This window comes from Nanorana parkeri, unplaced genomic scaffold (genome assembly GCF_000935625.1).
Source record: "Nanorana parkeri isolate BGI_ZX_2015 unplaced genomic scaffold, ASM93562v1 scaffold245, whole genome shotgun sequence".
Lineage (NCBI taxonomy): Eukaryota > Metazoa > Chordata > Amphibia > Anura > Dicroglossidae > Nanorana > Nanorana parkeri.
This window is the reverse complement of record NW_017306513.1, coordinates 1,379,166-1,393,464: the sequence shown is the minus strand read 5'-3', so window position 1 is coordinate 1,393,464 and position 14,299 is coordinate 1,379,166. Positions and strand designations below refer to the sequence as shown.

General features: G+C 40.1%; 1 protein-coding gene across 1 annotated transcript in view; it reads left to right on the top strand.

The window, feature by feature from the left end:
- The window catches only part of BRIP1 (BRCA1 interacting protein C-terminal helicase 1), a 227,098-nt gene that overhangs the window by 62,408 nt on the left and 150,391 nt on the right, over positions 1 to 14,299 (top strand). The window contains 1 exon segment of the mRNA XM_018556660.1: positions 1,164 to 1,439. Coding sequence (XP_018412162.1) covers positions 1,164 to 1,439 — 276 coding nt within the window.

Sequence of the window (14,299 nt, the reverse complement as noted above, 5' to 3'; positions counted from 1 at the left end):
AACAAAATATATATTTTTACTCAGATAAAAATGCAATATTGCATACAAAACATACGAAGTATTTTATCCAGCCAGCAGGTGGAGCTTTGATCTCCTTTTTACTTGAAATTCCTAATTACCACCTATTGTAAAAAGTCTGATGTTTACAAAGCTAAGGGTCTATTTAGATTGATGAGGTGTGTTATGTGTGTTTAGGCTGTCAATGCAGCAAAAAATGGGTCTGCACCATTTTTGTTCAGATGCACCACCACTCACATTAGTATGTTTCCATGTGGCACGGTGCACTGCAATGCAGGTGCGTTGCAAATGAATGGCACCACAACGCAGTAACGATGCATTAACAATGCATCTAGTAGCTTTAAGATGGTATTTACAAACCGCTCTAGATTAATCCAAGCAGGGACTCGTCCCTACAGTATAAGACAACTCTGTAAATTATTTAATTGAGAGATTGTCTGAAAGGCAACTATTAATGCTGTCCCTGGGCTTCGGTGGTCTATGGACCCATAACATCATCATGTCTAATGGAAGGTACATTAAATGCAAACACGCCAAGGGACATACCACAACCAGAGAGGGAGAGAGGTGAGTGGTCAGTGCTGCAGGACGGAGGATCAGGTGAGTGAGTATATTTTTATTTTCGCCCGTAGACCAAAATGAGCACAGTGTCTTTTAAAGGCAGAGTCTAGCTTTTATAAAATGACTATTTTTTGGATGCTACAGCCATGAAATATTTCTTTTTTCAGGTCTACCACTCGGCCATTATAAGGGTGTTGGAATCTTGAATTCTGACGTCAGTAAGTTTTATTTGACATTATGGGGACATGGCACTGTTTTTTTAGCTTCATAAAGGCCATGGTGGAGAAGACCCAGATGAAAATATTGGCAAGAATGTTTTGCCATCAGAGTAACCATGGCAACCATGTTTCAATAATCGATTATGTCGATTAGTTGTTGCAGCCTAGTTTAGTTGCATATATGTGCAATGGAACAGAAATTCAAAACCTATCTTGAGAAACAGAAGTAACTTGTGAATGTAATTTCAATTTTGATGTTGAATTTCTATTAGAAGATTTCTAGTGTAAAGTAATATTCAGCCTACATTAAAGGTTGTGTTTTGATTACCTATTTTAACTTGCTTTCCTTTTTTACAGCACTATGAGCCATGCAATCTCTGTTTCTGTGGATGCAATAAAACCCAGGACAAAACTGAAATGAACGGAAAAAAGAAAGACAATGAACAAAAGCAGAGAGTGCCCAAAATATTTTTTGGTACACGAACACACAAGCAATTAGCCCAGATAACCAGGGAACTACGGAAAACAGCTTACTCTGGGGTGCGGATGACTATCCTTTCCAGTAGAGATCATACCTGTGTAAATCCTGACATTCAGTTTAACAGAAATGAGAAGTGTAAAGAACTTCTGGAAGCAAAGGATGTAAGTAGACAGTTATGGTGTGCTTCTAGTGTTATAAACACGATAAACTCCTTGTATAAGTCACTATTCTGACTCCGATTGTTGTGATAGCGATATATCCCTTGCTGAGACCTATATGCCTGGCCTGTATAAGCAGATATACTCACTGCGGACAATCCTTGTCAGATAGCTGAACTCACCAATACCGATTCATTCAAAAGGGTGCTTTATTCTGAACATCAAGGTTACAGCATATGACATGAACAGCAGATGAATGGTTATAGTATTGTGCGGTCGAAAAATGATGCCTTTTCTAGCGTACTGTGCAGAGTACATGTGTCCTAGTTACATGTGGCCTGTTAGCTGTGGCCATGACACAGGAAGTACTGCACTCAGAAGGAAGGGTGGGACTTACACAAAGAGGAAATACGTCACAAAGGGAACACAGAACATGTTTGATACCAAGAAAGGCCACTAGATGGCAACATAGGAACTAAATATAGAATGACTATAGAAATGGTATAGGGAAACAATCTATATAAATTCTCATCTACTAATAATGCTAATAACATATTCTATGCCTTATTGTGGCGGCACACTCCCCGTCTGGCATTGTAAATGTCACTATTTAAATCGTACAACAGTAGTTATGCAAATAAACAACAGTGCAATTTGCTTGATATCTGGAAAACCTGAAAGACATAATGGAGAACATGCATATAATGCAATAACAACTATTAAAGTCCATGAACTTGTAGCTTGTCCTCTGGACATAAAATAAAGAAGGAACATATAGCCACAAGTTCAAATATAAAATAAAGTCTGATGACTATCAGCATAGTAGACTTGATCACTGGAACAGTCTTTCAAGTGCAGTAAGTCACTCCATGAGAGGCAACTTGTAAAGTTCTTTGCTTGTGTAAATAAGATAGCCTTGGCACGTTGAACAGATTCAGCTTGGCAGTTGGGTTGTTTTTAGCAATGTCTTGCTTGTCAAGAATACATCTCACTGCTGTGCTAGAGATGCTTTGTTCTGCCTCGTGCAGTAGAATCAGCTGGTTTTGGGCAGAAAGAATCTGTTGGCATATATACCAGTCCTGACAGTAGGCATCTGTGGGCTTAGTGTGTTGGCAGTGTGTAGTATGGACTAACCTTGCAGTACTGCGTTCAGGCCTTGTCCACTTGGTGAAATGACAGTCCAAGACGAATCCTTGTTCCGATCTGGTTGAGAGGGTTTTGCCTTCAAGACAAATCTCTGGATCGTTGTCAGGATCTAGAAGACTGACGACATCAGTTGTTGCTTCTTCTGGATGATCCAGCAGGAATTCAGGACCTGTTGACCAAGAAGAATTTGCAAAGATACTTGCAGACATTGGCCTGGTGGCATGATCTGCAGGATTAACTTCTAATGGGACATAATGCCATTGTTCAGGTTTAGATGATTTCCTGATTCTTTCTACAAGGTTGCTGACATAGACATAGAAACGTTTAGTCTGGTTGTATATGTAGCCCCAGAACAACTTTGCTGTCTGTGTAGAATTTGATGTCATCTATCTGAATGTCTAGCTCACGTAGTATGAAATCTGAAATTTCTACAGCTAGCACAGTCACCCAAAGTTCAAACCTAGCAACCTATGTGGGTTTGATTAGAGGAATCTCTTACCTTGAGGTAGGCAACAGCTGCTATGGCCTCAGTCGATGCATCTGAGAAGATATGACGCTCTTTTCTCTGACTTGCAGCAAGGGAAGCTGAAGTGTAGCGGCTTGGTATTTGAATTCCATCTAAGGCATGTGAAGATTGTTTCCAGGACTCCCACTTTTAAAGCTTGTCAATTGGTAGCGGAGTATCCCAATCTTTAATAGTTTCTGAGAGCTGTCTCAATAAGGATTTACCTTGTATGGTGCTGGGAGCCACAAATCCCACTGGATCATATATGTTCCTAAGGTAAAAGTTGTGTGACCTTACAGTAGCAGAGGTCGCACGGCTCCCACACACCTTACGATAATCGTGCGATTGCAGGATTTCCCGCGATTATCGTACGATTATCGTAAGGTGTGTGGGCACCTTTAGAAAGAAAATCTTTTCAACTCATGATCATACGGTATGTGTCAAGGTTTGCAGTAGGAGCATTGCCATCAAGATTCTTAATTCAAAAATGGGAAGAGGGTGAATAGTTTTAAAAGAACCATTTCTGGCCTAAAACTGTAAAGGTTTAATGTAGACCGTTAAAAGGAAAATACATTTTTTTTTTAAAGTATATGAGCAAGAATTTAGTCTTTGCGCAGAAGTTAGAACGTTTCTGTTTATGCTTCTAAGCCTGCTTTTGCTATAGTATCCTTTCTAAATCTTTAAAAATGATGATTAGAACCACTTTAAAAGCATTTAGTTGTGGATAAAACAAAATTCTGGCTTTCCTTTCAGTGGTAAATGTGGTATAGACTGCTTAAAAATGTTTCAGCTAAGCCGGTATGACGCTCACATTTTCTGTTGTAGTGGGTACCTTTCTTCATAGTGCTGTTTCCTGAGTGCAACTGTTTCTTGTTGCACACTTACAGCAAGTGGGAGGGGCATCTGGTTCGCCTTCATTATCACTCCTGACTGAAACTGTTCTAACACAGCCTTTAAGTCCCCATTCACACCCAGGTGTTTGGTAGCTGAAAGGATAAGCACTACAAAGCTCAAACAGAGGGTTTCTGTTAATGTTCACAAAAGGATCTCACCGTCCAATTCTCTGGCTGCATCCATGCCACAGAGATCTCACAGGTGCAAGACAGGTGTGTGTTCACCTTCAATCCATTCAGCTCAAAAGACAGCCACACACCACAGGGTCTTCAAATATAAATCCAATGCTTATTGTAATCCACAAGGGTATACCATAGATATGCTCCCAAATACAACGGAAATCCTCTTACGCGTTTCACCGATAAGGCTTAATAGAGGTCACCTCTAAGATTAAACCTTATCGGTGAAACACTTAAGAGGATTTCCGCTGTATTGAGGAAGCACGTCTTTGGTATACGCTTGTGAAATACAATAACATTTGGATTTATATGACCCTGTGGTGTGAGCCAATATGGGTCTGTGTTAACCTGTGACTACACTCCCCCTTCCCCATCATTGGAGCTTTCTTGGCTCCATGGGACCTAAATCTGGTGTTTTCTCTGGCTACTCCCTTTGAATCACTATGTGAGGTCTTCTTGTGAACTTTCTCTGAATGTGACCTTTGTTTTTCCTATCACCTTGGCCAGGAGGGTTTTGGAACTGGAAGTTCTGTCTTGTAAGTCATTTTCAGATTTTACAGGGATAAAATTGTCTTGAACCCTAGGACATCTTTTTTGCCTAAGGCCCCTTTCACATGGGAGGATCAGGAGAGGATCTGTGCACAGATCCTCTCCTGATCACACCAGTACGGAGCAGATGTCACCGCTGTGCCATCAGTGTCCTTACAGTTTTTTCCTCCATCTTACGATGGAGGCTTATTTCTCAAGAGACTGGAGCCTTATTCTCTTTCATTACCCTTCCTACCATGTCAGTGAGAGCACCACCTGGGCTTTTCAGCACCAGGCATTTGTTTCCCAGATATGCAGGGGAGGCTACCTGGTATTTGGTTCATGCTTTCACAAAGTTTTTCCATATATATTAGAGGTAATAAATTGCATGTTTTCCTTCCTCTTATTACAGGACATACTCTGTAGTTTAATAAACTGTGTCCTGTGGTATTTTTCCACTTATCTACTGTTGTTTAGTCTAAACATTGTTTAAAATGTTGGACAAACCGTTCTAGTGCAACCAACTATTCTTTTAGTCATGTGCTTAGCAAGTGGAACATTGCAGCAATACCCAGTGTCTCCTTGGTTTATATTACGTACATAACATTTGGCTTGGTCATCACTGTTTTTTGGAATCTTGCCTTGTATTTGTGCCTGGCAACCTGGAAAAGCGCAAATTTATCTACCCAACCATTTTATTAGTTCTACTAAACCTGGCCAAAATTAGTGTGTTTTCATTCTTATTTTCCCTATTATTGCTTTAACTGGTGTTTTTTCCCCCAATATTCTCTAATTGCCAAATGCTTTCCAAACCATTGTCAAAGCGTTTGAGCGTTTAAGATAAAGATTTTTGAATAGAAATATTAGTTTCTGTTGCATTGTGTGTTATTGAATCAGGATTGTCAAATCTATAATACTAGAGTACAACTCTAATTAGGAAAAATCCATTCATTTAATACATTTAGTAAAAAAAACAAACCACTTATTTGCACAAAAAAAACTGCCAACACTTAAAAGTGAATGCTGCACTGCTTCTGGTTGTGACATTGTAAAGGCTCCACTCTACACGGTATGTATAATTAACTTCGCCAGAAATACCGTAGTGCAGAGCAGTCAGAACTGAGTAGACAGACCAGCCGCGCCTTTAGAGTTATTGCTGGCGCATAAACTTTTGACCATTGCTGGGCTGAGGGGTTTTGCAACATGATATATTTTCTTGTTTGCTGGATGTCTTGCTCCATGTGAGAAAGTTTTTATTTTTTATTAAATATTCATTGTTTTACGGTATTTGCTATGCACCATCGTCTTTATCTGTTTGTGAGCTGAGTCGGATTCAGGTGCATGCCAGGAGATCAGAAATCTTCTAGGAATAATTTTTTTTTTATCCCTATTAAGAAGGGGATGCTGGTGAGATCACACTAAAGTGTTTTAGTGAAGGTCATATGTAAAAGCTGAGCAAGATCACTTTATGGTGTTTCATCTGCTTTTTGTTTTAGTGGTGTCAATTTCAAGGTGGTGTGGATAATCAGAAGTTTACTTCGCTGGATTGGATACACAGACACTGAGATTGGTGGTCAATGGGAGAAGAATCCCCCTACATTAGTGATCTTTGGGAGAGGGGCCCACTTACAATGGTGGTAGGAGGGCCCATTTGCATAGGTGGTCAGTGAGAAGAATTCTACTTATGTTGGTGGACAGTGGAGAAGAATTTCCCTCTTACAGATGGCTAAAAAAAAATAAAATGGTGTTAGTGGTTACTTATTTCAGAGAAGAAATTGTTAAGATCTCAAGGAACCCTTACCAACTTCTGGAGGAACCCTGGTTGAGAAATGCTGGCTTAATGTTTCAGAGTGTCAATAATTGCCGTAGACTCCAGTCAAATTCACATTTTCAGTAAAAACTGCCATTTTGCAGGTTACATTTAAAAATAGTGACTGCAGGGAGATATTTATAATTCACTTGCTGACACTTTAAGTTTTTGTCTCAAAGGGCAAATATATTTAGAGATCTATAATACAGGGGAAACTCAAATAATTAGAATATCGTGCAAAAGTTCATTTTATTTCACTAATGCAACTTAAAAGGGGAAACTAATATATGAGATAGACTCATTACATGCAAAGCAAAATAGTTCAAGCCGTGATTTGTCATAATTGTGATGATTATGGCTTACAGCTCATGAAAACCCCAAATCCGCAATCTCAGAAAATTAGAATATTACATGCAATCAATAAAACAAGGTTTGTACATAGAACAATATCGGACCCCTGAAAAGTTTGGGGTTTTCATGAGCTGTAAGCCATAATCATCACAATGATGACAAATCACGGCTTGAACTATCTTGCTTTGCATGTAATGAGTCTCTCTCATATATTAGTTTCACCTTTTAAGTTGCATTAGTGAAATAAATGAACTTTTGCACGATATTCTAATTATTCGAGTTTCACCTGAATATATAAAATGCAGTGGAGGAAGAGCGGCTAGCAAATTTAAAAAACATTGTTTTATTTATTATATATTTTTTTGCATGTAGAGCTAAAACGCAGACTGGTGCACTTTCCATAAAGTAGAAATAAAAGCACCTGTATGACAATCTAAACAAATCTAATTACTATATGATGCACAAGCCTCAAAAAGTAAACATAAGCATTCTTTACATTTCCTGACTGAGCAATATCCTCCTTTGTTTTTGTCTCAAACACTTCCCTTCTCAGACACTGCATCCTTCAGTAGGGGGGTTTCAGCAACAGAAGCAGTGCTGTGAATGCAAAAAGCAGTTGACAGAACTAGGCCATGCTTCTGAATCATGAATCAGCAGTGACAATTCTGACCCCGCTTGTGGTTCAAGCAGGCACAAACTACATGGGAGTGGCATTACTGAGACTTAGCGGGAGACAAATAGAAATTTTTAAATGCAGATCCACTCTTAATCACGTGCTGCAGCACATTTTAATATAATGCTTTTTTTATTGGCCTTTTTGGGTTGAGGAAAAGCTGACTGCAACCTCTTTAAATATGTGGTAGATAATCTGCCATATATAACTTCATCTCCCCTCCATTATGAAGCTTGGACATTGACCTGACTCTTTAGGATTTAATCCATGTGTGGGTAGACCAATTCTTTGGTAAGGAAAGTTTTAACTGAGCAAATGCTCCTTTGGTACATTAAATGAGTCTCATGTAAAACAGCTGTAACTTTATAAATAGTGGGCAGATACCCCTGCTCGTTGTTTTTGTGGATTATCTATATGTTTATGACCAGCCTATTTGTCCTTAACCACCTCCCGTCCGCCGATCGTTGAAAGGCGGCCGGACGGGAGTCTCCTGGATGTGGGTTGGGCATCTTCAGACGTCCCTTGTGCTCGTGCGCTCCAAGATTTTAAACGCCCAGCGATGGGCGTTTACATACAAGCGGTCCGGCTTCTGTAAAGACGCGCGATCGCTTGTATGATACAAGCGAAGGTGCGCCCCCCCCTCCTTACCTCTGGTTACCGTCGTTGCCCCCCCGCACGATCCCGGGCGTCCATCCTGTCCGGGCGATGTCTGTGCACTGAGAACGGAGGGAGATCACGACCCGATCTCCCTCCGCTCTCCTCCCGGTCTCTGAATGCAGGAAGTGATGTCCGCATTCCTCTGTCACTCTCCGGTACAGAAACCGGAGAGAAGCTGATGAAGCAGATCTGTGCTTCATCAGCTTTTCGGGGGTACCTAGGAGACATTAGGGGTCTTAGAGACCCCTGATGTCTCCATAAAGGGGACCTATCACTGTAATTTGTTATCACATAGGGTACTTCTTAGCACCTTATGTGATAACAATAAAGTTAAGTGTAATAAAAGTTAAAAAAAATTGCTCACAAAATAAATAAGAATGTACACACACAAAACAAAAAAAACCCACAAGTCCCCCACCCCCCACATAGATGCGCAAAAACGGCGATTGCTCCAATTATGCCGCACGTGTTAAATATCGCCGCGAACGTCGCAATGAGTGCAATAATTTTAGGGCCATCAATCACTGATAACACTAAATTGATGAGCGGTAAAATCTTTTAAAGCGCCGCCTCTGACCAATTTTGGCTATCGTGTTTTTTTGTGATTTCGCGGGCGTGCGCAATTTTGAGGCTTGGCATGTTTGGTGTCTATTTACCCGATGTGACCCCGACTTTTATATTTTAGCACAAAATTGGGTAAAATAAATGTTTCCTAATATAATAAAGGGAAAACCATTTAAAAAAAAAATATTCAGTACTTTTTTTTGCTATATAGTAAAAAATGATATTGGTGATTAAATACCACCAAAAGAAAGCTCTATGTGTCCACAAAAAATGGTATAAAATGTATTTCAGTACAGCGTTGCATGACGGAATAAACGTCAGCCAAAGTAGTGCAGCGCTGAATACTGAAAAATGGCCTGGTCAGGAAGGGGGTGTAAACACCCCAGTCAGCAAGTCGTTAAAGGAGAATTATGAGGTGAGTGATTTTCACTCAGCCTCATAATCTTAGCCGACCTGTGACAATGAAACTCACAGGTCGGCTCAGTAGATCGGGAAGTGAGCAAACACATACCGGCGCTCGCTCACTTCTCGATCCTGTGCTGGCAGAGAGCCGTGACAGGAGAAGGGACTGGATTCCCCCCTCCCCTGTCCGATCCTCCAACGCTTTACTGGCGAAACGGACGGCCGGGACCTGTTCCAGCGTCTCAGTCCGGCTGTAGCTCGCGGTATACTGAGCTTTGGGTGACGGGTCCTCCCTTTAGTTTGTGTCCTCCCTTTACCCTTAGGAGAACTATGGGGAAAAGCCCTAACCCCATAGTTCTCCTTTTAAAATTGTAACTTTACTCCTATGTCTTCAGTTTTTAAAATATTTGAAATTGTTTATTCCTATCTTTCTGTAAATGCATCATTGTCCTCTTTACCTATAAGCTGGTTGAAGACTGGGAAACATTTGCAGCCTTTTTCTTTATTTAGTTTTTCCACAATTGACAAAGAGGTTACATGCCAAAAGTTATGTAATACAGATAATTCTCAAAATGTCATGAATTCACAGATCACAACAGGCACAAGCATAGTCATGACGTTTGTAGTGCATGTTAGCGGTTAAACATTTAGTGGCGCAAAGTTTCTGTATCTAGTTTGCAGAGACCGTAAAAACACTGGTAAAGTCAACGTGGACAAGCATTTTTTTGGTTTAATAATGGCACAACAAAAAATGTGCAAGTATGTTACGACGAGGGAGGGTTATTATGGGGGATAGAAGGGTGGCTAAAGACTGTGGAAAATGGAAAGAGAGAAGAAGAAAAAAAGGAGTAATAAAAAGCCTTCTCTCCCAGTCTCACCTTCCAGGAATTGGGGGCTCATTTGATAGGGAACCCCAACTCCTATGCTAAGATTATATAAATCCTAATGATGGACAAAGATGAGGTGGCAGTAAAAGTGTGGTATCCCTAAATGAAGTAGAAACGTGGAGGGAAATTTGCTTTCCTTACATGAGGCATTGAGATCTTTCATACAATTATTGCATTAACAACTGAGCCCCATTCACCAACGGATGGGGGATCTTTTTTTTCCATTTAAGTGTTTTACAAGGTCTTGCTGCATTAAAAAAGATGGGGGAGTAATGTGTTTTTGTATTGTTTGATGGGTAGCAGAGTTAAGTGAAAGAGAAAGGCAGTGGGATTATCTCCTAGGGAAATTTCCGTGAGTTTAGTAGTGTTTTTGTATAACTTCCCAGCAGGTTTGTAATAGTGAACATCCCTAGCAGATATGTAATAAAGTTTCCCTTGACTAATTACATCTCCAGCACACAGGGGAGACAGAATTGTTTATTTTATGTGAGAGAGTTGGAACTCTGTACCATCTGGTCAGAATTGTGTACCCAGATTCCTGAACCCTGCTAGTGAAGGATGATTTGTGGGCAAAAAACAATACATACTCTCTTTCGTCTGTAAGAGTTTGACCTAACTTCAACTCCCTTTTTAGAAGGAATGGGGGTAAAAATTCATATGCCTGATGGGTGAGGAGTTCATAAGTGAAGGACAGAGCATGACATAGTGGGGGTGATTTACTAATCTAAAAACACACACGCACTAGGTGCGTGTGATTTTTACACAGCAAAACGTATTTATCAACCAAAAAGTCTCTAAAAGCATATTTCCACTAATGCCATATATGGAAAAATCATGCACATGATGCATATATAATGCTGCTTCACAGTTTAGACAAAAATGGTTAGCTCATGCATTTACATTCCTGCATTCATCAACGCAAGCAACACAATGTAGAGCTAATTTACACAACATCACCTTGCAATTCATGCAGGGCTTTGCACAACACACCTGCTGGGTGTGTACACACTACAAAGGTGTCTAGATTCCACCAATAGATCATGCTGGGAGGGAACACACTACAGAGGTGTATACTTGTTCGTGGCGTGTTTATAAGATTAGTAAATCAACCCCAGTGTGTTTGAACTTTTCAAAGGTTGTGTGGGGCTTGTTAGTCAAAGTGTAGATTTCAAATGTAGAAGCAAAATGTCTGATCTACATGGCTTTTCAAAACTTCATTGGAGGATCAGTCTTGTTCTTGATATCCGAAATGGTTCTCCAGATCCCAGCAGACCGGATGTTTCTGTGTCTGAATTGGCTGACATTTTGGCTATTTTGTCACTGAACATGCATGTGTCTGTACCACTGTTTGACTCTCTGTATGTTCCGCATGGTATCTAACTGGTAAGCAGTCTTACCCTGGAATGATAAAAATGATCTTCACTGGTAGTCTGTCTGCTTACTAATAGTTAAATAAAACAGTATCTCACAGTAACTGTTATTTTTTACAGCAATCAGACATGTTTCACTCGAAGAGTACTTAGTCATAAAATTTCATAGGGCTCTTGCTTTTTTTATGGGTCTATGGTTCAAGTACTACTTGGAACAATCTCTAGGTTTTCAATGTTTTCCTATGAGGCTCTAAAATCTTTATGTCCAAAGATAGTTAAGTAGCTAACACTCTTCCTCTAAAATTGTGCGTTAACTGTATCTCCTTTGTGAGACAGTGAGTGATGTGACTCCTTCAGTTTTTTCTAAAATACTCTGCAGAAGACATGTCGGCATTATATAAAATTAGTAAAAGTATAATTGTTCTCATGTTGCTCTTAGAACCTTTGGTAGATCTTAATTTGCATGTTACAAATGCAGAGTATTGTTTATCATGATCTCAAGATTTTAGGATAACATGTTTGCTTAATGACAGGTAATTAAATTGTCAGCTTAGGTGTCTGCTTCAGAGCTTCTATGTAATCAAGTGAGGTGATGCACTGATAAAAGAAGTAAAGCTTGATAATGTGTGATAACAGAGTCAAATACTGTTCCCTAAGGTTGTGTTACAAAGATGAGTGATGAGCATTCTACTTTTCGTATCAGTCCTGTCATGAATGGAAGTGCAGATGGTTAGCAGGAAGAGACCGATCACTGGATAACCGTGAAAGTGAACAGAAGGAATACACGTTGGAAAATGGCTTAAAAGATTATCAAGAGTTGTTTTGTGTTGGAGATGTGATACAGCAGTATATACCACTATGAGCTAAGAGGATGGTGTGATATTACTTTCACAGTGGACCAAAATAACATGTAATTGATGTGGTATTTTGCATTAATAAAGGACAAACTCCCTTGGTATTTAACATACAATTTCTGTTTATACTACATCTTTTAGTGTAATTGCTGACTGAATTACAGTATGCAATTACTTGATAATATGTCTGCGCTGTTCTCATTTACTTGTTGATTGTATAAGGTGTAAACTGAATACTTGTTAAGTCTATTTAACGAAAATGTAAAACAAATCAATTAAAACAGTAGAAAATCAGTTTTTATAGTAGTTATCCACTAAAATACCAAATTTTTTTTTTTTTGTAATATTAAGGGTAGTTTATACCCTTTTGTAGTAATAAACAAACATCTAACTTCAGCTGGTCAGATAAGATTGTGCTCTGCATTAATGTCTCTAGGACTTTTTTTGTTACCTAAAAGCTGGTGTAGATGGACATTTGCATCAAAACTGATTTCCTCCCCATACTAGTCTATGGAACTTTAAAAGCAGGTTGATGCAAATTAGGAAAATGTCAGAAGTTCAGGAGAATCTCATTAGAATCTCAAATGAATGCTGAATGCCCAAGCAAGCACCCTGCATTTTACCATCTACACAAGCACCAAGGAAGATGATTGCATTGAATTATTGCTTTTCCTAATCTGTACTGTAAACTGCAAGCTTGGAGTGTGCGGTTTAATGTTGATGTGTAAAATAGGCTCGTATGAAGAAGTAGCACAGTTTTGAATATAACATAACCTGGAACTATGATCCACTAAAGTGGTCATATAGAGTTAGCAATGCATTATGTTGTGTGGAGTCAACAGGGCCGTCTTTAATATTGATTGGCCCCGGGGCAACCCCCCCCACACACAAAACACCCACTACCCGCCCCGCCATGCAATTTCACCCATGCATACCGCTATACGACGGGGGCAGAGCAACACTATGCAATACCGATCACACAGTAAACAGAAGAGTGGCGCGGGTGTATCTTTTGCGGACTCAAGGGCAGGGCTGGTGCAAGGATTACTGTGTACACAGGTGAAGGTGCATTTTTCACACCCTCTTCCCCTGGTGCCCTCAGACAACTGTCTATGCAGCCTTATGCTAGCACTGACTAAGGTTTATTGTCCCCCATCATATGTACATGGAAAGCATGTAGTGACCCCCATCACATACAGACAAGCAGCATGTAGTGACCCCTCTCTGGACATTCAGTGTTCCCAAGACACACATGCAGCAGCTAGTACAGACACACAGGGCCTCCCCACCAGACATCCACTGTTCAAGCTGCCCTGATTCAGGCTGTAATCCCCTCACCTGGCAGACTCCCTATCCCCCATCCAGGTGCAAAGGCCACCTTTGGCAGCTGCCCTTTGGGCCCCACAACAATGACTGGGCCCTGGGCAGCTGCCCCTTTTGCCCTGCGTTAGTGACGGCCCTGGGAGTCAATATCCTAATATGTCTAGCCAGAAAATTAGTCATTACAGTACTGCCCAGTCCATGGTGGCCCTTTACATTTACTTTTTAGTAAGTGAGCTACCGTAATGGTATTACATCTAAAATAAAGATATCAGTCCTGGAAAGAAGTGTTGGGGTTAAAGGTTTGCATGTAGTTGAGTTGGCAAGATAAATAAATGGACACATGGAATACAATAAAAGTAAACAGAAGCAGTCTGTAAAAGATGTGACAACAGTCTGCAAGTCCAGACACAGCAAAGACATTGTTCAGTTATTCTGTATCTTGGAGGAAAGGGGATTGGAGTCCAAGAACAACATGATAGGAATTTATTTTACAGTCCACTTGGGAATTGTTGCTTCTTTCCATAATGGAAAAACCAGAAGGTCTTTTCTTTTACTGCCATACTTGCTTATGCAGATTAAGCTGCCAGATAGTTCTGCGTTTCCACTAAGGTGCCAGTGTTCAAGTGTGGTTTTTGGAACCCAGTAAAATGTTTTCTGAAATTCTGATCAGTTTAACACTTCAAATTGAGTTATTGTGATTAAGAATTAGGCCCACAATCT